This window comes from Ictalurus punctatus, chromosome 6 (genome assembly GCF_001660625.3).
Source record: "Ictalurus punctatus breed USDA103 chromosome 6, Coco_2.0, whole genome shotgun sequence".
Taxonomy (NCBI): Eukaryota; Metazoa; Chordata; class Actinopteri; order Siluriformes; family Ictaluridae; genus Ictalurus; species Ictalurus punctatus.
In genome coordinates this window covers 16215301-16238087 of record NC_030421.2, presented here as the reverse complement: position 1 = coordinate 16238087, position 22787 = coordinate 16215301, and the positions used below count along the sequence as shown (strand labels likewise).

The following is a 22787-nucleotide window of genomic DNA, read 5'->3' as shown; positions in this document are numbered from 1 at the left end:
TACCAAATCAAAAGTGAATAGTTTATAATTAGTGTGGTTTTCAATACTCATTTCAATCCTTTTCTATCGCACTCTTTAATCACACGGAGGACAGGTTATTGTGGAGACGGTTTGTTCGGCATTTTTAGAGAGGACCATTTCCTCCAGAGCAGCGTGACTAATGAGCTTAACGTACCAGGTTTGCTCTCGTCATGCTGACGGAACCGACACACGTGAAACACTGACTGCACAGCTTGCAGTTCTGAAAATTGTAGCCCATTTATACACAAATGCAAGAAAAACATCAGTGTCCATAAGTGCAAGGACTCCCACGTAATCTTTTTTTTTTTGGCCGTTACGTGACTGCTGACAGGCGAACTAATTTCAGACTGCTGCTTGACAAACTATGTGGCCTTTTTTAGGGAGTCTAAAGGAGTGTACAGTACACATGGTACACACTTAGGGTTAGGGTGATGATAAACACTTCAATTTTAGAATCATTAAGGATTGTTTTGCATAGTCCTCTGAAAACCCTTAAAAGGTTCTCTGTAGACAGAGAGTGTCTTACAATGCAACAAACACTTAACTACATAGAGGACTCTCAAGTAACCTGAGAGTTTGAAAGCAAGCTATGATTTTCCAATTTAGTTAATTTGCTAAATTATTTATTGTCCGTTAAAGAATGCCAATAAAAAAAATGTTTGCCTCGCTCCTCTGGGGTTGTGTGCGTGGAGCTGCCATGTTCTCCCCATGCTTTGGGGGTTTTCTCCAGGTACTCCGGTTTCCTCCCCCAGTCCAAGAACATGTGTTGTAGGCTGACTGGCATTTCCAAATTGTCCACAGTGTGTGAATGTGTGTGATTGTGCCCTACCATTGGTTGGCGCCCTGTACAGTTCCCTTGGGTAGGCTCCAGGCTCTCCTCATCGACCCTCTGTAGGATAAGTGGTATGGAAAATGGATGGATGGAGGATCATATTTGCTGTGTTTCATCATAATTAATCTCTTGGGAAAACAAGCAGAACTCGACACCACTGACGGATGTTGTTCGATCCCCATCGAGCCTCCACCACTAACAAGTCCAGTGCGTCTTGTTACTAATTTATTAACCACATATACTAAAATATACTTCAAACAGGGAGCAAGTTTATGAAGAAAAATGATTTCAGGCATTTCGCCTTTCTGTGATCTCGACTCTATTTGGATCAATTCTAAAATCTGTCAGTTTATCTGCTAGTTACAATGATAATTTCATATAAATCCTACAAACATTCAAGCACTTGTTGAGCAGATATCATGATAAAGAGAACCTCAGACAGATACACAGATGGACAACGATAATAGCCAGAAAATGGGCCTTGAATTCCTGGATATGGAAGTGTAATTAACATCTCTGTATGACAAACAAGAAGGAAGCTATTGAAGACACTAAGTGTCAGACATTAATATGATCATCCTGTTGGTTAGGATGATAATTCCATATTAATCCCGCAAACATTAAACCACTCATTCTTGAGCTATAGCGCTAACAAGAATCTCAGACGTGTGGGCGGGTGGATGAACAGACACACACCCCGGAAACTTAATGCCATGAAAATGTGAAAACATGGCCTCGGTTACATCCATTCTTCTCCAATTGTAGAATGCTTACCCAACATCAACTACCCCACATGTAAAACACTACAGACAGGAGTTTGATGACTCCTCAATCTCCATTTCCTTTGTACAATTATTTGTATGTAACTAAAATCTCTCAACGATGTAAAAGCCATGCTTGCTTGGACCAAAAAAACAAACAGTTTTCCCCTTAAGTAGCAAGCCTGGGAATATTTAAATCCCAGTGTCCTGGTCCTTTCATGGTCAGCACAAAGGTGTTTTTCCTCAGTGCAGAAAGACTCTTAAAAGGGTTTATAATGGAATGGATTTAATCAGACCTGACTGTGGTGAATGGTGCAATCATTTTCAAGCCTGGTTTCTTTTTCCCTTTACAAATTGGTATATTTAAGTGTATTTGAAGTAATGTTCTATTTAATCCAATATGCTATTAAATATCTTTGTATGACAAAATAAAGTCCCTGCTGGTCACAGTGAAGACCAGTGTGTCATGATAATCATCACTTTTTCAATTGATCTTACAATCATAAAAACATGTTTGATTTATTAGGCTTATTATACCCATTATATCCACTGTAGAAGTTTACTGATTATATACATTGTATTGTTATGTAATGAAATGAACTGACGGAACGAACCTAAGAAATGGTACTGCTGCCACCCTTTGGATTTTGTATGCAACATCCACATTCGTATGCTAAAATTCTATTTGATCTTTCAAAGGCTTGTGCAGTCCAAAAAAAAAAAAAAAAAAAAAAAAAAAAAAAGAGAGCATAAGCACCGATGGCCTAATTTATTTCCAGAATATATAAACATTGAAGTGATTTATTTGAATGTAAAAAAAACAACAACAAAAGGGGGTATAGTTTTTGTTTTGACATCACAGATAAGGAAAAACAAACCATAAATTAGCTCTGAATTGCAGTTCAGCAATATCCATTATTAAAATGAGCATGTCCTCAAAAGTACAGACAAAACAGCCGCAGAACCTCGACATCTGAGAAAGAGATGATGTTATACATCGTATAATTCACCATAATCGTCATGCCTGTTTAACCCTCCTATTATGTTGTAGGTCAAATTGACCCGTTTTAGTTTTAGGAACTTTTGGGGGAAAAATTAAAAGCATGGAAACATGGAAGCATTAGAAATAGAACATCTTTCTTTCTTTCTTTAAAGTTCTCCCTTCATTATTAATTTTATCCTCCAAAAACACTCCCGCCCAGCTCCTCCATCACACTATTCAACCTCAGTAACTTTACAGTACAGGAATGGAAAATGCAAATATTACAGCAACTATAGGAATCCCCATGCAAGAACAGATTATTTGAACACGTGACAATAAGAGGGCAGGGAGAGGTAAAAGGATTGAGGCACATTCTCCTTCTGACGTAAATCCATCGAGTCAGTCTGTCTCTCCCACAAATGCATGCACACAAACATAGCGACTAACAGTGGCATGTTGCCACACTCACAGAGATGATTACATTTGTTCATAGTTGTTCACATATTCCTCTAATAAAAGTTTTTGTGGTTATGAATTATTAAAGATAACTAATCTTTGATGGGTCCAATAAAAAAAAAAAAAAGTCATATCATGGCGTTGTGAAAAAAATAATTATTAAAAATAGAATCTATTGAAATGAAGATACACTATATGACAATTTTTTGGTCAATAGATGTAATTCGGGACGATCTGACCTGGAAACTGAACATAGGAGGGTTAACCGAGCTGAACCTGTGTTCACCAGGATCCAAAAGCCTCCAACACGTTAAACATTCAAATAAAACAGAAAATATCAAAACATACAATGTTGACATCACTGTAGCTTCTCTTTTTTTGGGTGTTCACAAAGTGACAGTAAATATATGGCACTGCATTTTTTCCCCTGCAAAGAGAAATTAATATTTGATGCCTCACACAGTAGTAAAGTTGTGACTCGATGTCCCAAAAAAAAAAAAAAAATCTATTTTTCACTGAGAGTGCACATGCTGTAACAGACAATACGTAAAGACTGATATCAACTAGCATCCTCACTCGATTTCTTCATTAAAAGATATCAAATTGGATAAATTTGGCAAGTATTTACCTGTACTTGGCATAAACACACTGAAGAACCCTTCCAGCTGAAATAAATAAACACATGCCTAAAGGACTCCTGATGAGCATGGTACTGATGTTTAGTCGTCACTCAGTGTTCTGTACATATGAAGGCCTCACTGGAGAAATTGAACATTCATTGGGTCGTACCATCTGATTGAGCTGGGAGGGGGAAGCAGTGTATGACACATTAAGAAAGGCAGAGGTGCAGTGCAAGAATGGCCAAAGAGCTGTGGGGCATCAACTCCATCCCCACTTAATACATAAACTCTTACTATAGAGTGCAAGGTCTGATCTGTACTGCTTTAGCAACGTTTCATTAACTTAAATCAATGTTGGCTGTGGGAAACTCCTGCAATTTTTCTACTGTGAAACACACTGTAGGATAAAAAGACTCTCGTTCTCTCTCACTCTTTTTTTGTTTGTTTGTTTGTTTGTTTTTAAAGAATTTGTTGTGAACCTGCTTCAATGCAAAAGGAGAGTAAAGGTGAAAGAAAATGAACTTCCCCATTAAAATATACATGATTGTTGCAATTTTCTTTAGATATATACATCTGAATACACACCTCTTTTTTTATTTATTTTTTTTTTTATAGACATCGCTCTAATATATTAATGTACAAAATATAGAATCTAAAATAGCTTTGATAAGGTTTGGTTTTTTGAGACAAAATACAAAATCTCAAAGATACAAAATAAACGCAGGTTTTGACCGTTATTTCTATCCTCCGGAGTGTCTTCAGTTCAGTAAGTGGGTGTGCATTTTCTTCTGTGAAAAACACTTTTCTGTCTACATTTGTGTGTGTGTGTGTCCGTGTGTGTGTGTTGTTGTCAACACACACCCAAAACAGAGCAGTCTCATTCTGAAGTAGCGAGACACAGAATACTGTCAGTTCTCCTTACTGGTATCCACCACAGTCCACCAGCGCTGGCCAAGAGACGGGTGTGTAATATGCTGTTGCTGCGCCAGCATGTTTAAGCGTGTGAGGATCTGGAGGATCAGCGTGTGAGGATCCGGAGGATCAGCGTGTGAGGATCAGGAGACTTGTGAGAACATAGATTGCTTCCCAAAGATCATAGATGCATCATATACACATAAAAACATCTGCCTACTTTCCAAATTCAGTGACGTCAGACAGTTTTGTCATTTCGAGCACGGCGTCTAGTCAGGGTCCGAGCATTCACCCTCTCCCACAAGGAGAAAAGTCTGAACAGGTGAACCGCCTTGCGTTTCTGAGATTCCTTTGCTTTTCTTTGGTCTCTTCTAGTGATGATATTTCGGTGGATGTGAACAGACTTGACCTTCAACCCATGAGGATTTCCTCTATTTAGGCTTTAATATGTGGAAAGGTCAAAATGCTCCATGAGCCATCTTTCAGCAATTCCTCTGTCTCTATAGACAGAGCAAAGACACCCTGATGCTCAGCACCTTGCTTTCTATTAACATGTCAAGCTACTTCACGTCTTTAGTGTCATGGCTGTAAGACACAGGTTTCTGTTAACTGCTGCTCGGGCCACCATTCAGGAAATAAGTCATCATTTCTCCCTTGCCTTTGACTTTGACAACTCCTCTGCATTCCAGTGAGTAGTTATAGGAATGGAGGACCTGGTAGAGGTCACTGGTAACCTGGTAAGAAAAACAGTAAATGTTAAAAGAGAAAATAATCTGGAGCAGGTCAGACAAGCCAAAGGAGAGTTCCTACTGGGAGAAATGTAAGCATCTGACCTGTATTCTTTCAGGAACTCCCGTGCTGTCCATGCGACTGGCTACGTTCACGGTGTTGCCCCAGATGTCATACTGGGGTTTACGAGCCCCTATTACTCCAGCCACTACTGGACCCATGTTAAGACCTACATGCAGCACACATTAAATCAAAGTATTAAATTCTGTAACCTTTCATTAGGTAAACGAAAACAAATAATTATTCATTCATCTTCAGTAGATGTTTTGTCCTGGTCAGGGTCACAGTGGATCTGGAGCCTATCCCAGAAACACTGGGCATAAGGCGGGAATACAACCTGGATAGAATGCCAGTTCATCACAGGACACACACACACACACTTATTCATTATCAATTTAGAGTAGCCAGTACACAATGTTTTAGGAGATGGGAGGAAACCCATGTGGACACGGCAAAACTACAGACAGACAGACAGACAGACAGACAGTAACCCGAGCTCAGGATCAAACCATAATCATGACCATAAAATCGACATATTTTGCTACTCATGATGCTTCAACTTTGAACTGTGCAATCATCTAGGGCAGGGGTGTCCAACCTGGGGTGGCTGTGGCACAGGTGGTAGAGCACTGATCGTAGAGTTGATGATGATAATGAGTCTTTATTGGTCACAGCACAGTGAAATGATTTTTTCTTCGCATACCCGAGCATGTCAGGATGTTGATTCCCGGCCCACGTGACTCCACATGCCGAAGTGTCCTTGGCGGTGTGGGTGCAGGTTTTCATTCCAACCTAGCAGGAACACACCTGATTCCACCTGTTTAATGAGTTGATCTTGGCTTTGAATAGACTCAGGTGTGGCTTCTGCTTGGTTGGAATGAAAACCTGCACCCACACCGGCCCTTTGTGGATAAGATTGGACAGCCCTGGTCTAGGGTATAATGCAAAGCTAAGTTCAACTTCCAACCAGTCCTTACCAATCTTCATTTTGAAGTTATTGAAGGAGTGCTCGTTGATATACTTCATCTGGTCCATGAGACGCATGGCGTAGTCAGCCAGAGCACGGATGTGTGAGCGGCCGACCTTATCGTAGGTGGAGTCGTTCAGGCCAGATGCGGCCATATACGTGCTTCCGATAGTCTTGATTTTCTCCAGCTGACGAAACTGATCCTCACTGATGATCTGAGAAAGACAGCAGGAAATGTTCCCAGGTCAAGAAATTTGCGCAGGGGCAAATGGGACAATAGGCACAGATCCAGATGCTTTACCTCATCGAAGTCAGCGATGATCTCATTGAGAAGCCTCAGACACTCTACGCCCTCGTTGTTGGCCTCCAGCTCGACGTAGAACTCTGAGAAATTGCTGATAGATGCGAACATGACGGCCACGCACTCGCATGACTGGTAGTAGAGCTCGTCATTTCTTCGCTCCCGAGCCAGGAAATGAGCAGCCACATCTTTAGGGAGGATGTTGTGTAGGAGACGCCGATTGTACGCCTGAAGCTCCTCCATTTCTTCTTTTTCCTCTGTGGCCTGAGGAGACAGAGAAACAGGCCACTAGCAAAGTGACATACATTGCTCTCATGAAACCCCGAACAGGAATAAACACAATTCTAGATTCTCCAGTTGGAAACGCACCTGTAACTTCCATAGGAAGTCCAGCCTGGCAGTGGATTCCACTTGCTGAGCATGTAAATAGAGAGCCAGTACAAAAACGGTGATGACCACTGGCGTCATGATCTTCAGGGGCACCCTGTCTGTCCCGCAGCTGTGCCAATACAAACACAAAGAGGTCTCAAACCTTCTGAATCTTACTGCTGGTCTAACAAGTAAACACTTTCAATTTGAACACACTAAGGGAGAAAGGACAGAGGAGAGCTGCTTGAGCTCAGCTTCGCAAAAATACAACTGCTCGTGGGATATCGTGATACCATCTCAGTTCTACACGTACAAACTCTACGATGATACCGTGTGCTTGTGTAGTGATAGCGATCATTATGGCAAAACAATCAAAGTAACATGCTGGGGTTCAAATGGATTTAATTCACCTCAGTGAATCCATTTACCAGATAAAATCTTACCTTGTTCCACTGACGTTCTGACTGTGAATACAAAACAAAAAGGAAATGAATCAGATGGTTAGAGCGGAACAACTACCACATTATCTTCCAGACCGAAGTCGTAAAAGCAATTCCAAGCCAAATCTGAGAATATCCACGAGAGGACGTTTATTCTTTCATTAGCGAATGCATCGGAATGCCTTCGAAGCATCCAGAGCAATCTATTCGTCTATTTAGATCAATGAATGAAGCCATCATCGTACTGGAAAAGAAACATTTATTGCTAACGGTCACTTAATCTGTCAATTACTACTGGATAATTATGATAGAAGGATTGTTGTGATTATGATGAGTAATGCTCTAAACACTGATTAACAGCAGCATTGCATCCTGTGATTTTCCACTCTGCATGATCCCCTGTGGTTTTGCCTGCATATTCAGTTCAATGAAATTTGATTCGTATAGCGCGTTTAACAATGAACATTGTCTCAAAGCATCTTTACAGAGATATATAAACACAGGATACAGATTTTAAGTGTGACAGATTTTAAGTGTGAACTTAACATACGGGGTCACTTTGCTGCCAGAAACTGAAAGCCTCTATGTGCAGGCTTGAGTCTGCTTTGACTCAGATTTCTTATACAAAATGCATGTCCATATGCTAATCTAATGATAATGAGTCTTTATCAGGCACGTATACATTACAGAAAAGTGAAATTCTTTTCTTCACATATCCCAGGATGTCAGAAAGTTGGGGTCAGAGTGCAGGGTCAGCCATGATACAGTGTCCCTGGAGCAGAGAGGGTTAAGGGCCTTGCTCAAGGGCCCAACAGTGGCAGCTTGGCAGTGCTAGGGCTTGAATCCCCGACCTTCTGATCAGTAACCCAGAGCCTTAACTACCAAGCCACCACTACCACTGGATTTGCTTTTTTCAAACACACATTGTGATGAACACACACAAAATTATAATGCTCTCGCAGGAATTTGCTTGTCACTCAAATTCATCCTGCTCGCTCACGAACCTTTTTCGAATTTAGTATGGGTTATCCATTTTGTATGAGGATCTTACCCGTCTACTACATTCCTTATCAGGTTTCGTACAGATTCTTCATAATGAAATTTCAGGACTTTCAAGCTTTTTTATTTTTATTTTCAAGGACTATACAAGAGGTGTCCATCTATCCATCTTCTGTACTGCTTATCCTACACAAGGTCCCATGGAACCTGGAGCCTATCCTAGGGGACTCAGGGCACGAGGTGGGTCACACCCTCGATAGGGTGCGAACACATCACACACACATCCAGTCACACACTACGGACAATTTAGAGACACCAATTGAATGTTCTGCTCCTTTCTGCCACTCACTGAACAGAGTAGCTGGAGAGAGAGAGAGAGAGAGAGAGAGAGGGGGAGAGAGAGAGAGGGAGGGAGGGAGGGAGGGAGAGAGAGAGAGGGGGAGAGAGAGAGAGGGAGGGAGGGAGGGAGAGAGAGAGAGAGAGAGAGAGAGAGGGAGGGAGGGAGGGAGAGAGAGAGGGAGGGAGGGAGGGAGAGAGGGGGAGAGGGAGGGAGGGAGGGAGAGAGAGAGAGGGGGAGGGAGAGAGAGAGAGAGGGAGAGAGAGAGAGAGAGAGAGAGAGAGAGAGAGAGGGAGAGGGAGGGAGAGAGGGAGGGAGGGAGAGAGAGAGAGAGAGAGAGAGAGAGAGAGAGAGAGAGGGAGAGGGAGGGAGAGAGGGAGGGAGGGAGAGAGAGAGAGAGAGAGAGGGAGGGAGAGAGAGAGAGAGAGAGAGAGAGAGAGAGAGAGGGGTGTACCTGCAGCGGGAAAGCAGGACCTCATGCTTGCTGGGCAGTACTGACTACTCTCTTCTATGGGAAGTTGGCAAGGTTTGCACCCCCCCAAACAAACAAACAAACAAACAAATCGATGGGTTTGTTTGTTCTCCCCGTGCTGCGGGGGTTTCCTCCGGGTACTCCGGTTTCCTCCCCCAGTCCAAAGATATGCATGGTAGGCTGATTGGCATGTCCAAATTGTCTGTAGTGTATGAATGGGTGTGTGAACGTGTATGTGATTGTGCCCTGCGATGGATTGGCACCCTGTCCAGGGTGTACCCTGCCTTGTGCCCAATGCTTCCTGGGATAGGCTCCAGGTTTCCCCGTGACCCTGAAGGAAGCATAAGCGGTATAGAAAATGGATGGATGGATGGATAGATTTGTTGCTAAGTGCTTTTTTTTTTTAAAGTAAAAACCACAAAAAAAGTCGCTAAAGGGGTCTGAGAAGTGGACCGGAGTGGTCTCTGTTGCAGTGAGTGAGTGAATAGTGGGAGGAGGAGGGGCTGCAGCGGAGTGTCATATTTTGAGTGAAAGGATGTATTCATAAACACTTAGTTTTTTGCGATTTCGTATTTTTGGACTTTTTAGAATTCAAGCACTTTTTTTAGCACCACTAAATAAAAAAAATGCCTACTTTCAAGGTTTTCCAGTACTTAAATTTCAACAAGCCAAATTCAAGCACCTTGTACGAACCCTGCCTTATGATTTAAAAGGCATGACTTCGGGAACATTAATTTTATAAGCAGTTTATTACGACTACTGCTGCTTCAGAATGATGTAATGCTACCCAGACCTCTGCCTAAGCCATATAGACTCAATGATGCAATAAAGCTACTTTAACAACAATTATTTTTTTAATCCCTTACATATTTTATACGTAGCCAATAAAGCATCAGACTAGAAAGCACTTCTCTTTTGTTTTCCCGATTAACATGAATGAATAACAACATAGACAGTATAGAAGAACAGAAAGAATCCTAGTGTGCTCTCAACATCTGGCAGTAAAATAACTTCACGGATGAAAGCTCAAAACACTCCACTGAGATAACTGGACTGAAAACATCTTAATAAATCAGGATTATGGAAGGTATCAATTGTGGTATAGTTCCCAATTAACTAATTGCACGGGCCACAATTGAATTTCCAAACAATATGTGATTGGGATCAGTGTCTGCAGCGTGTTGTCTGTGTGTGTAAAGAGGCAACACACAATTACAGAGTCACTCACATGGCGTTGGCCATCACCAGCAGGTCCACGTTGTCGAACAGGTTGACCTCGGGTACCTCCATGATAAGGACATACAGAATCTCAATGAAGAGCATGAGGAAGAGCTTCCCAATGCTGCTGACTTGCAGGAATACAGAGCATGCCAGAAGGCTGAGCACTACACATGACGAGAAATACTGAGGAAGCAGAAGGGTTGGGAAAAACACAAACACACCAGTTTAGTATAGTCCGAGTCATTGGGTCCGTTCCATTCACACCTTTGTATAAACACTTCAGCATGTCCACTAGATTTATATAAACATTCCAAGCACTGGTTAAAGAGCTATTAACTCAGGACATATTTTCACATATTTAAATCTACGGTTACGATTGATCCAGGTATTAAATGGTACAGTCAGTACGTTTACATGGACAACAATAATCCGATATTAACCAGATTAAGACGTTACTCTGATTAAGAAACTACCATGTAAACAGCGATTATCGATGACCTTAATCCGACTAAAGTCATACTCGAAGTGAACACAAATCGAATTAAGACATGTGGAGTATTCCTGTTTTAGTCGCATTATCGACGTGTATTACAGACATGTACACACCTTAATCACACTATTAACGTCGTGTGGGAGTTTTCACCGCATTTTGCGACAGGACACGTACACACACGCCAGTGCTCAATCGTTTGACGACAAACAAGAGAGCACGGCTGCGTCCGAAACCGTGTACTTACCTACTATATAGTAGGTTAAATACATGTATTTCAGCTACTATATAGTAGGCGAGTACGTGGTTTGGGACGCAGCCCACGGCTTCAAGCAGTCGTCTATTTGCACGTACAGCATGACAAATAATTAACTGCATTTGAAGCTTTCGTAAAATTAAAAATAAAAACACACAAAACTGTATACGGTACCATAACGAAGACGAACTGTATGTCGATACGTGAAATTCTGGAGGGAACGTCGGACGGCGTGGCGTGGGGACGTGATGACGCGTGCCGTTAATCTATCTCTGTTCTATAACATGTAAAACGGGAACATGAAAGGAGTATCCTAAAAGCGACTCATGTAAACACCTTAATCACAATAATATCTTATTCAGAATAAGGTCGATACTTAGATTACTGCTGTCCGTGTAAACGTAGTCACTGTGGGAAGTGTTTAGAGAGCCAAGTTCACCTCAGGGAAGTTGCAGGTGGGTAAGGAGCTGTGGCAGAGGTGCTTCTGGGACGACAGCGAGTAGTTAAAGGCAGAGCTGCGCACATGGCAGGCGTTCACACTGCTCCGGTTGATATTAAACTCTTGGCTCAAACACAACTTCAGATCATCTGTGCTGCAGGTGAACTGGAGGGAACAAATGCACATCTCTAAGGTCCAGCTTCCCATTAAAGACCTGTTCGTTATTTACTTCCTGCTGGCATACTCACAATGTTTATGAAGGCAGAGAGAAAGACTAGCACAATGGTAATGACGCCCACCAGAGTGCTGTTGAGTCTGGACTGGACAATCTTTTTGGACAGGTGCTGCAGGGGCACTGGGAAAAGCTGCCCAAGAGAAGAGAGGTGTCAGGAGTGTTTCACAGATTTATTGACATTTAATTTCCGCATGTGAAAGCAATGTGGATTAAAATATTCACTACGCTCTCATAAAAAAAATATTAACATCTCGGCTAAGATGAATTATGATCCAATTATCATACATATTAATGCATTTTATTCTTATTAAATCTTGATATTGTATTATCGAACATGCTCGTTCTTCTCTCACAGCATTAGTCTTCTTATCAAATTAAAGGAAGTCTGAGCAGCAATTGTGTGGGGGCATCAAACGCTCTGAAGTAAGCCAATCATTTTCTGAAAGACATTTTAGATTTACAAGCTCACCAAAAGGTCAAGCTTATTCTCTAGGTGAAAGAACGCAGGTACTCGGCTGACATCACCCTGGGACAGCGAGCATGAATACGCGCCAGGGCCGCTTATGTATTTGTCTGATACATGGTCCCTCTGCACCAGCTCAGAGGCAACACCAGCGATGAAAAGATCCCATCCACATGGGTCGTTTATCTTAGCAAATGTTTGTCTAACACATCATGCTGTGGGTTAGCTTTCCATAAAGCCTGGCCAACAGTGTCACGGATAGCCTGCGATGGTGGATCGGGTCTTTGCTGAGGTTCTACTGTGTCACGGTGTGTTGTCATGTGAAATCGTTTTGTACTAAGCGGATTCATTCATCTACGTCTGGAGGTGAATTCATTAACTGCTTATAAAATGCTTTAATGATGTGGAGGAGAGCTGCCAAAAGAGGACACTTACCCCAAAACAGGAGTAAATGACTGAAACGAACATAACGACCATGAGAACGATGAAACATGACGCGTAGAATCCGATCATCAGATTGGAGCTGAGGAAAAGACGAAATAAATATTATAAGCAAAGAGAGAGTAAACGGAAATAAAAACTATACAACACCGAAAGCCTAAAACATGAGGAAGTGGATCAAACAAACTTATGGGGCCATTTATTGATCAGTAAACAGTTGAAATGCGCTGGTGCCAAACAGGTGGTGGCGAATTAATTGGAAAAGAGACCAGATAATGCACATAATGCAAACATAAATAAGAACTGCAGGATTGGGCAACTGTTTTGAGAATTGATTTACTTCAACAAAAAAACCTTTCACTCGATCCAAGTGCAACTAATCTGCGATGCAGTAACACGTCTAATGAAACCAACCTCGTGTTAAAATAGCATGATTCATTCATTGAAAAAAGCAAAGGTGTTGAGGACACGGCACGCTTGAGCTGTTCCTGATATCTACCTTTTAAAAATTTTTTTTTTTTTTAAGTAAGATAACTAAGAAATGAATGTTAAGCCCATACTGTACTGCCTGGGTGAATAAAGAAATGTTCAACATAACCTCGCATGTGCTCTCTTTTTGTATTTTAAATGAATGAGCTTTACATTACAAACTACAAATCAATGACTCGGTCTCGTCTTAACGAGCACCGTCATTGTGTCCTAACAAAAAAAAAAAAAAAAAAAAGTGACCGTTTACAAATGGAACGAGTTCTACAAAAATCCCTGAGGCAAGGTGAGAGAGTTCACCCGAATTGTTTGGTGCTACGCTTTTGGTTGTACACCATGTTTTAGTGCTAAAGCGACATCAGTTTTACACCTGACGTCCCTGGCGTTTAACATGATTTGTTTATACAATGAAGGACAAACCCACATCTGTGCTTTCCTCTGGAATTCTATTACATCTCTCAAAACAGCAGCCCTCTTTTCCTAGCACAGAGTTTATGGTTATAGTAAAATTTACTGCTGCAGATGCTCAGATGTTATCCATTGCAGCACAGCTAATTAGTTATTACCGTGTGCATAAAGTAAAGCATGATAGTCAGTACTTACGGTGGTACGACTACAAGCTGGATGAAGCAGATGAACAAGAAGACAAGAGTGGCACAGGCTACGTATGCTCCGAAACGGGAATCCACCTGCTTTGAATACTTAAGAGTGAGATTTTGAGAAGGAAAGGAGAGAGAGAGAGAGAGACTTTATTTTTACTCATACGTGAACGATCCATAGAAACTAAGGCATAGAAACGATCTAAAGCAGTTCAGTAAACGCAGGAAATGGAGGAAACACAAGGTTAGGAACGGTATCAAGTTCCGGGATACACGTAATAAATGTGGAATATCTCGAATGATACAAACGATATAGGAAGACTTGTTTGCTGGGTTGAAAGCACATCCTATCGATTTGAACTAAATGAATTTGTTTTCCAAAGAGGGATGAGTGTTAAATAGCAAGGAGGTGGTTATCTTAAATTCAGAGCCTTACCTGGAACACGAGCAGCGGAAGAAAACAAAAAGCAGTCTGTTTTAACACCTAGTTTGGCACGACAATCTCTTGTCTAAGGCAGAAAGGACTTGTTTATTACTAAAATAGGAAGTAATTGCAGCCTGAGGATGTGAATGTGTTATGTTCACCCTCTGTCACCTTTTAGTCTCCAGAAAAGAAAGGAAAGAAAATTGACTTTCATGATAAAAAGGGAACAAAAGGTAATAGAGGGTGATGCATTATGCAACCCTTCCTCGTGATGATGTAGGTATCCGAACGTCACTAGATCAGTCGTGACTGATTTGAAGCACATGGTTATTCAGTTGTGACCACGGCTTTGGGTGCGATGCTATAAATTCTCTTCAAATAATGCTTATGCTTTACTAATGTTTCACTGTTTGACTCATTCTGAACTCAGGGAACATGGAGTTCATTTTTTGCCGTAGTTCAAAACAGCATGGACTCCATGGTCATGCCAGCCCATACAGTAGATCATTTGTAGTTAACATGCTGCTGTTTTAGTTGGGTGCAAGTCAACTTTTTTTTTTTTTAAAGGTCATAAATTAATGTTCTTGACTGAAAGGAGCGAAATGACACAAAGGGGGTGTGACACTCAAAATCCGCTGGCACTATGGGATATTCAAAACATACACAGTAAAATTCCTAGTGTTGAATTAACACCCAGAGTGTTATGTATATGTAGACTATATAAACACAGTATGTGTAGACTATATAAAACACTGAAGAGTGGAAATTCAACCCTCTGGGTGTTAAATCAACACTGGGGATTTTGCTGTGTAGACTATATGGCCAAAGGTTTGTGGACACCTGTCCATCACACCCATAGTTGATTTTTAAACATCCCATTCCAGATTTAGTTCCCCTTTGCTGTTATAATATCCTCCAGTCTTCTGGGAAGGACTGCCACTAGATTTTGGAGTGTGGATGTGGGGAGATGTCCATTCAGCCACAAGAGAATTAATGAGGTCAGGCATTGATATCGAGTAAGGAGGCCTCGGGCACAGTTGGCATTGCAGTTCATCCCAAAAAGGTGTTCAATGGGGTTGAGGTCAGGAAACTCGAGCTCTTCCATTACATCCTTGGCAAATCGTGTTTTCATGGACCTTGCTTTGTGCACAGGGGCACTGTCATGCTGGAGCATGTTTGGGACCCTTAGTTCTAATTCTACAAGCCAGGCTTAAGGAAGAATGGAATACATGTAACGGCGTTATGCAATCAGGATACAAAAAACTGGTAACTGTAATCCGTTAAGGTTACATCAAAAAACAGGTACATTTAATAAGAAAATGGGAGCACTATCAGGATTACAATTTTTTTTTTCCATTTAAAAGCAAAGAAATGAATTGTTTTGATTGAAAAATTTGCATGTAAAGTCTTTTTATTTGCGTGTCCTGTGAGGAGTAGCCCGTCACATAATTTATTGTGTCGACGCTATAAAATGACACGCTTTGCACGAAAGTTTCAGTGCGGCTTGGGGGGTGTTTGGGATAGCTGTTTCACTTAGTTCAAATTCATCCAGAGTGCCAAAATATGCATGGGGAAAGCGAGGATCAGCTTTCCGCTCCAACATGTCAAAATGAAAAATATCAGACTTTTTCAAACAATCCTCAGAGCACCAATACTGATGGCACACCTGATGATTAAGAAAAAAAAAAAAGCAGGCTCCAGTTGTGCCAGCTTGAGAGATAGAGAGAAAATGACAGGCACAGAGGACCATCTTTCCTTTTCAATCTGTGAACGCCCATGTAAAGTGCAGAAAGCCATTTTAAGACTCAAGATTCAAGAGTTTGCATGACTCAGGTACGAACATCGCACACACAAAATGGTTTGTGACTTTTGTTCCAAAGCGGGCAGAGAAATAGCGGCGAAAACAGATTTCATTACCAGAAAGAACCATTTCAAGACAGAGACTGTGATGGGGGAAAAAAAAAAAACGTCAAAAGCATAAAAAAAAAAAATCTCGATCGCAGAGTGCTCCACAAAAACCCCGTTAGCACGAGCAGTGTCTCGTGCATGTGACCTACAAGACAAGTTCAGTTCCCATTTTAAGTGAACTAGGATGAAAATGTTGACGATGTAAAAGGAGACGTACACACATGACAGGATGACCAAGTAAATGTTTAAAAAATTTTGGACGCAAGTTCATTCTTATGTGGCACTTAAAAAAATAATAAATCATTTGCTCCTGTTTTTTTTCTTATAGGAGCCAATGGCTCCTTAATAGATTTTTTTTTTTGGAGCCCTGCTGTTGACATAACACAATATAGACTTCTGCATGATTATAGTTCTGGCTCTCTCTTGCCAGTTGTGACTCACATGAGCAACAAATGTATTTCTTTTCTTAAAACAAATCCAAACATTGAACATGTTTTTAAGCTCTAAATAAAAGTATTTCAGATCATATTGCTTTGCTCTTGACTTTATTTGCATATGTGACCTTGAAGTAATTAAAAAATAATCAGATTACATTACTTTCATATTGCAATACTTGGATTACGCTACTGTTTACATTTTTTGTGAAGTAATTTATAACTGTAAACCTCCCAACTCTGGCTACAGCACACAAAGGCATAATGGCAAAAGTTTGGGGAAGAATCCTATATGGGTGTGATGTTCAGATGTCCTCAACCTTTTGGCATATAGTGTATTTTGGTTCAAAACTAGGCTACATGTGGTGCTACTTTCCGAGACCCCCTCTTAGCAGAGTTTTACTAGTCCAGTAGCATTTCTCACAACGTATGGATGTTCACTGTGGATGGGCAGCTGTGGCTCAGGTTGTAGATCCACTTATCCTATCCACTAATCATAGGGTTGGCGGTTCGATTCCTGGCCCACATGACTCCACATGCTGAAGTGTCCTTGGGCAACACAGCGCCTTGCATGGCAAGTTAGCGCCTTGAATGGCAGCTTTGTGTGTGAGTGTGTGAATGAGAAACAGTGTAAAGTGCTTTGTAGAACCGCTAAGGTTAAAAAAGCGCTATATAAGTGCAGACCACTATTTATGCAACCCCGCATCAACGTAAATAGGCTGCTTCATAAAATAGACTTACTTATTTCATCTGTAACAAATTAAAACTTACAAACAACATACAACTGAGTGGTAGCTATTAAAGGGTCAATTCACACCAAAAGAATTTCTAATGTGTCTTTGACTCTCATACTAGCTTCTATTTCAGCTGTGAGACTGTAAAAATGCATACCTATCCATCCCATCCATGTTTTTATGCATGTACAAAAATCCTTAGAACTCCATCCAAATCTATGAAAATAAGTTTTACCCTATTAAAACAACCAGTGCATTTACATAATTGTCAGGAGTATCAATGGTGTTAGGATATCAATAGAATTCTCAGTCAGTTTTTTGCACACGAGGTCAGATCACATCTCCGGAGCTGTGCCAAACATTCACTTTCTCCCCACATGACATTCATTTGATGCTTTGCATTCCCTGCTCTCAAAAGATGATCTCAAAATAACCATCAGATTATCTAGATAAAGCTCTTGGGCACGGGGCTTTAATCTCCCATGATATGTAGTGATTTGTTATTAACAGATCTGGCAGAGATCGCATTTCCAGAGAAATTCATGTTTCAGCCATATGCTTGTAATGTGTTCAGACATAGACTACATTTACATGGAGAGCAATAATCTAATTATTGACCTTATTCTGAATAAGACATTTTTACATGTTATAGAACATAGATGGATTAACGGCACATGTCATTACGTCCCCACGCCACGCCGTCCGACGTTCCCTCCAGAATTCCACGTATCGACATACATCTTCGTTATGGTACCGTATACAGTTTTGGATGTTTCATTTTTAATTTTAGCTTCAAGTGCGGTTAATTATTTGTCATGCTGTATGTGCAAATATATATATATATATATATATATATATATATATACATATATATATATATATATATATATATATATATATATATATATATATACATATATATATATATATATATATATATATATATATATATATATATATATATATATATATATATATATATATATATATATATATATATATATATATATATATATATATATATATATGTATATATATAACATATTTTATTTTATACCATGCCGAGGGGTGGGGGGTGGGGGATGGGGGGGTGGGTTTGATGCTCTTTGCATATGGCTACAGTCAGTGGTCACCATTCCTGTCTATTTCTGTCATTTTATTATTGACTTTCTCTACTTTCTCTTTTTACTGCCTTTTTATCTCTACATTCGCTTGATACACAGACCTATGTATGTATCTATGTATGTAATTATTCAAAACTCAACCCCTTTTTACATTTGCTAATCAAGTAAATATATACTGCACTGTACTCTATGAGATGTAATGTTTAACAGCATCGATGCCTCTGAGCGGTACCTTCTTCTCCAGATCAGGCTCACGGAAGGTCAGCAGGAATTTCTTGACGTGTTCAGAGCGCAGACGGTCAATGCTGCGAGCGTCAATGGCACGGCCCAAAAACTCGTCCACTTCGTCCTCAGGGTTCAGGTTTTCCTGAGTATTTCTGAAAATGAAATGTCTAGATAACACAAGACGAGACCGTTGTTCTACTTTCTGCCTCTCCTGACTCTCGGCTTTCATCTCGACGGTCATCCACAGACATGCCCCACCACCAGAGCCCTCAGTTCAGCCCACCACATGACAACATACAACAGAATTCCAACAAATCACAGATCTCTTAATCATTCATTGCATCATGAAGGCTATTAAGCAAAAATGGTTGTGTCATGCAGGCTGTACATGGCCGTGTTTTATTGCATGTAGGGCTCCAATCATGACAGCAAGACCTGAAGATCTGATATGGTAAAATACAGTATACTAAATCAACACTGGACAATGTTTATGATCGTCCAATATGTAAGAATTTAGAATTATCTCTTTATGGTATGTTTTTTATATGGATTGGCTTGAGTGTAAACAATTTGATGACTGATAACTGAATCTCGTGCAATTATGAACTGAGTAGCACAATGATTTCGTCCACCAATTCAGCAGTAACAGCTTCTCATGCATTACAAGTCTCGACATCCAGCACAAAAACAGAAAACATGTCCTCTAGTGCCACCTTGAAAAAACACTGGCTGAAATCTCACCACACCCCAATGCCTGACAGATCTGCACTTTGATTATTATGTTATAACCAGTATTATTATTGTGCTAATAAATATTTGTAATAATAATAATAATAATAATAATAATAATGTTTGCCCATCAGCTTTTCAAGGTGGCAATAAAAGCATAACTTGCAGTTTTTTTTAACCACAGCAGATGAACCAGAATTAGGCCAGAGGAGGTAAGGATTAATTACTTACTTGTCCTTGGGGTCTTCAAATCCCTAAAGAGGAAAGAATACATCAACAGGTGAGCTTTATTAATTCTAAATTAGCGAAAAAGAAAAAGAAAAATGGAAACTGTGTAACAGAAAGACAGAGGAACTGATAGTCAATGCACTCATCTGTGCACAACACTGACAACAACAGAACCAGGGAACCAATTCAATTCATTTCTCTGGGTTTTTAGCACAGATTAGCACAACAGTGACCCCACATGGATGTACATGGCAAAAGTACAAACACAAAAATCTAAAGTAATGAGATTAAAGAAAGACTCGTAAACCATACCATCGCTATTCGACCTTCTGTGAATAAGGCTGCTCATAACCACCTCTTCATAATTAGAACCTCTTCTTTTGTCAACCATTAATTTAATAACTCTGTGCAAAAGTAAACCAGTTTGTCCCTCTGGAGAAAACATCACTATTGAAGCATATCAAAACATCACAATAATAGAGATGTGGTCTCTTGTTAAACTGTACATCATTCTATTAATATATTATGCACTGGATTGCAAATCAGATTCAACTGTACATGACTGTGTCAGTAGATTGTAAAACAAATGTAAATGGAACCTTATATAAGTAAGTCATTTCGAACACTTGCAGAGCTTTCGTGTTACAATTTTCATTTTTGTTTGGTTTGTGTTCATTTTTTTCACGTTCCATTTTGTGAAAGGTGGCACAGAACAGTTCAGAAAAGGGGGATGATCCTATTAATTGGGTATACACACCAGATTTTATACAACTTGCACATTTATTAGGTTATGCATCTGTGTGTGCATTGCTCCACTGTTTCACCTTTCACTCAAACGCATTTATGAACGCACACACAATGGATAAAATGAAAAGGAATACTCGTTTATAAGCAGATAAGATTTGTAGTGAATTTGTCAGTTCGGACCTAATTAAATGGATAAAGTATGGAAACTACGCGAGTACCATATTACAGTGTGATGTGTTTTATGGGGACAGTCTAAAGTGTGACACAGATTACTGCACTATGGAAAGCCAAACAGTGCATTTAAGAAAATGGCAGATTTGATTGTCACATAAAGAAGTACAATGCAGTGGAAAACTTTTTTTTCCCACATATCCCAGCTTGTAAGGAAGCCAGGGTCAGAGTGCCACGATGCTAAACCCTGAGAGCACAGAGGGTTAAGGATCTTACTCACTGCCCCAAAAGTGCAGGCTAGTGATGAGCCATGGGTGATGAGTGTTTTACAGCATTACAGCAGAAATTACAATGTAAAAACTGCCACAATACTATGTTCAATGGCTAATTTAACAAGTTAACACAGCATGTCTAGAGGTAACTAGCACACCTGTATCTTTTTAAGACAACATCTTTTGTAAGGAAAGCTGCTGTCCTAAACCACCAGTTAGTTACACATGTAACAGTGTATAGAAAAAGGAAAATGGTCAGTAGATTAATCAGTTATAAGTACAACTGTACAGCTCTTCTTCCTCATCAATAACCTGGTCTTTAGATTACATGCATAATGCAGCAAGTTCTCTGTTCCAGCTCCAACAATGATGAGCACATCTCCCCCCCGATCACCTGTCACAAGTCTAATTTATTTTGCATGAGAAAGCGAGCATATAATAGTGGATGTGGGAAGGATTAGTGAAAGTAAACACTATTATCTGTGGGAGGTCACATTCAAGCACCACGTGAGCGTGCAGTGCTGCTGTAAACATGCATGAGTCACCTCAGCATTAATATAGCACTGTGGGAGGACCTTCGGAAATGCAGAGGGAAAACTCAATATGGTTATGTTGCACTGTTTTTAGTTCGGGGGATCCTAAGGGAACGCATGCGACTGTTTCACACAAAGAGTGGGTCATGTTTGCTGATCTGCTTTGGGAGTTCTCCTTTGCGAACGTGTCCGGAAGTGCACTGCAGGGGTGACTGAGTCGAGCTCCCTCCTGCTGTGACTGGCACTGTGCTGTACGGTCACGTTTAAGGAAGACTTCTTTGAGGCAAATTCATATTCCTAAAGTCAAACCTTCTTCTTGGAATGCACACAGAGCTCACTAGAAAAAGGTATCAGCCCAGTCAGAGCCACTTCTACTCACTCTGCATCCACATAGCATTAGCATTTGTGTACAAAAATGAAAGCATGACATCTTTGTAATGGTCAATAAGTTTTCCTCTGTTTTCTCAGTAACATGACAAGCATCGTTTTTTTGGCTTATTAACTTACCGAGAGAGAGAGAGAGAGAGAGAGAGAGAGAGAGAGAGAGAGAGAGAGAGAGAAACAACACAGGCCGCAGTGTGAACAACTGTTCATAGGTACTTTGACATAAGTAATTAACAGGAACTACCTAAACTTGCTGTTGTTCCACAATATTAAATGTGGCTAAAAATGGTTTAAAGTATGATGTGACGTTCATAAATAAATAAAACATTGCAATCATGTGCAAACTGCTGAGGAACAAAACACTTCATGGTGTGAAACCCTTCAGCCATCACAATTTGGCCCTTTTCAAAGTCACGCGGATCCTTACGTTTGCCCATTTTTCCTGCTTCCAACACATCAAGTTCAAGAACTGAGTGTTCACTTGCTGCCTATTATACCTCACCCCTTGGCAAGTGCCTTTATAGCGAGATAACCAATGTTGTTCACGTCACCCGGCAGTTGTATTAAATGTTATGGCTGATTGGTGTATATTACATCAAGAAATTGTAAGTCACTTCCTAGAAGTGAAAAAGGTTTTATGGCATAAGATGGTTTTAACCAGCAAGAGGATTTTCAGCAATGTTTGGCTGATTTTGTATTTTCCCCATACTGACGAGTCACCGTGTATACCATTTCAATATCTGGTAGTTAAAGACAACATGAGATGAAAATTCGAATACAAGTCTGGACCCAGCATTTTCTGCTCAGATAGCAATGTGATGTCATTGTTTTTTTTGTGTGTGTTTTTTTTAAACCAATGCACACAACTGTCAAAACGAAGAGTTTGTTAAAAGCAATTGAAAGTAGCTGGATAACGGCATAATATCTGGTGTGTGCGCGTTTTTGAAACCAATCCAACTGCATAAGAACGAAACAAATGAAAGCAG

General features: G+C 40.4%; 1 protein-coding gene and 1 long non-coding RNA gene across 3 annotated transcripts in view; one reads left to right on the top strand and one right to left on the bottom strand.

Moving 5' to 3' along the window:
* Positions 1-2369: 2369 nt before the first annotated feature.
* Positions 2370-22787, bottom strand: part of adcy5 (adenylate cyclase 5) — a 91452-nt gene continuing 71034 nt past the window's right edge. Inside the window, exons 9-21 of one of the 2 annotated variants that reach the window (XM_047156171.2) lie at positions 19698-19720; positions 18745-18904; positions 13893-13990; positions 12798-12885; positions 11913-12029; positions 11665-11829; positions 10487-10662; positions 7454-7474; positions 7011-7140; positions 6642-6905; positions 6351-6555; positions 5418-5542; positions 2370-5318 (exon numbers count right to left, since the gene is read on the bottom strand). In XM_047156171.2, coding sequence (XP_047012127.1) covers positions 5190-5318; positions 5418-5542; positions 6351-6555; positions 6642-6905; positions 7011-7140; positions 7454-7474; positions 10487-10662; positions 11665-11829; positions 11913-12029; positions 12798-12885; positions 13893-13990; positions 18745-18904; positions 19698-19720 — 1701 coding nt within the window. In that variant the 3' untranslated portion in view covers positions 2370-5189. The remainder of the gene's footprint in view (positions 5319-5417; positions 5543-6350; positions 6556-6641; positions 6906-7010; positions 7141-7453; positions 7475-10486; positions 10663-11664; positions 11830-11912; positions 12030-12797; positions 12886-13892; positions 13991-18744; positions 18905-19697; positions 19721-22787) is intronic. The other variant, XM_017469280.3, reaches the window with a different exon arrangement.
* Positions 20749-22787, top strand: part of LOC124628262 (uncharacterized) — a 12118-nt gene continuing 10079 nt past the window's right edge. The window contains exon 1 of the long non-coding RNA XR_006982696.2: positions 20749-21764. This is a non-coding gene — a long non-coding RNA (uncharacterized LOC124628262). The remainder of the gene's footprint in view (positions 21765-22787) is intronic.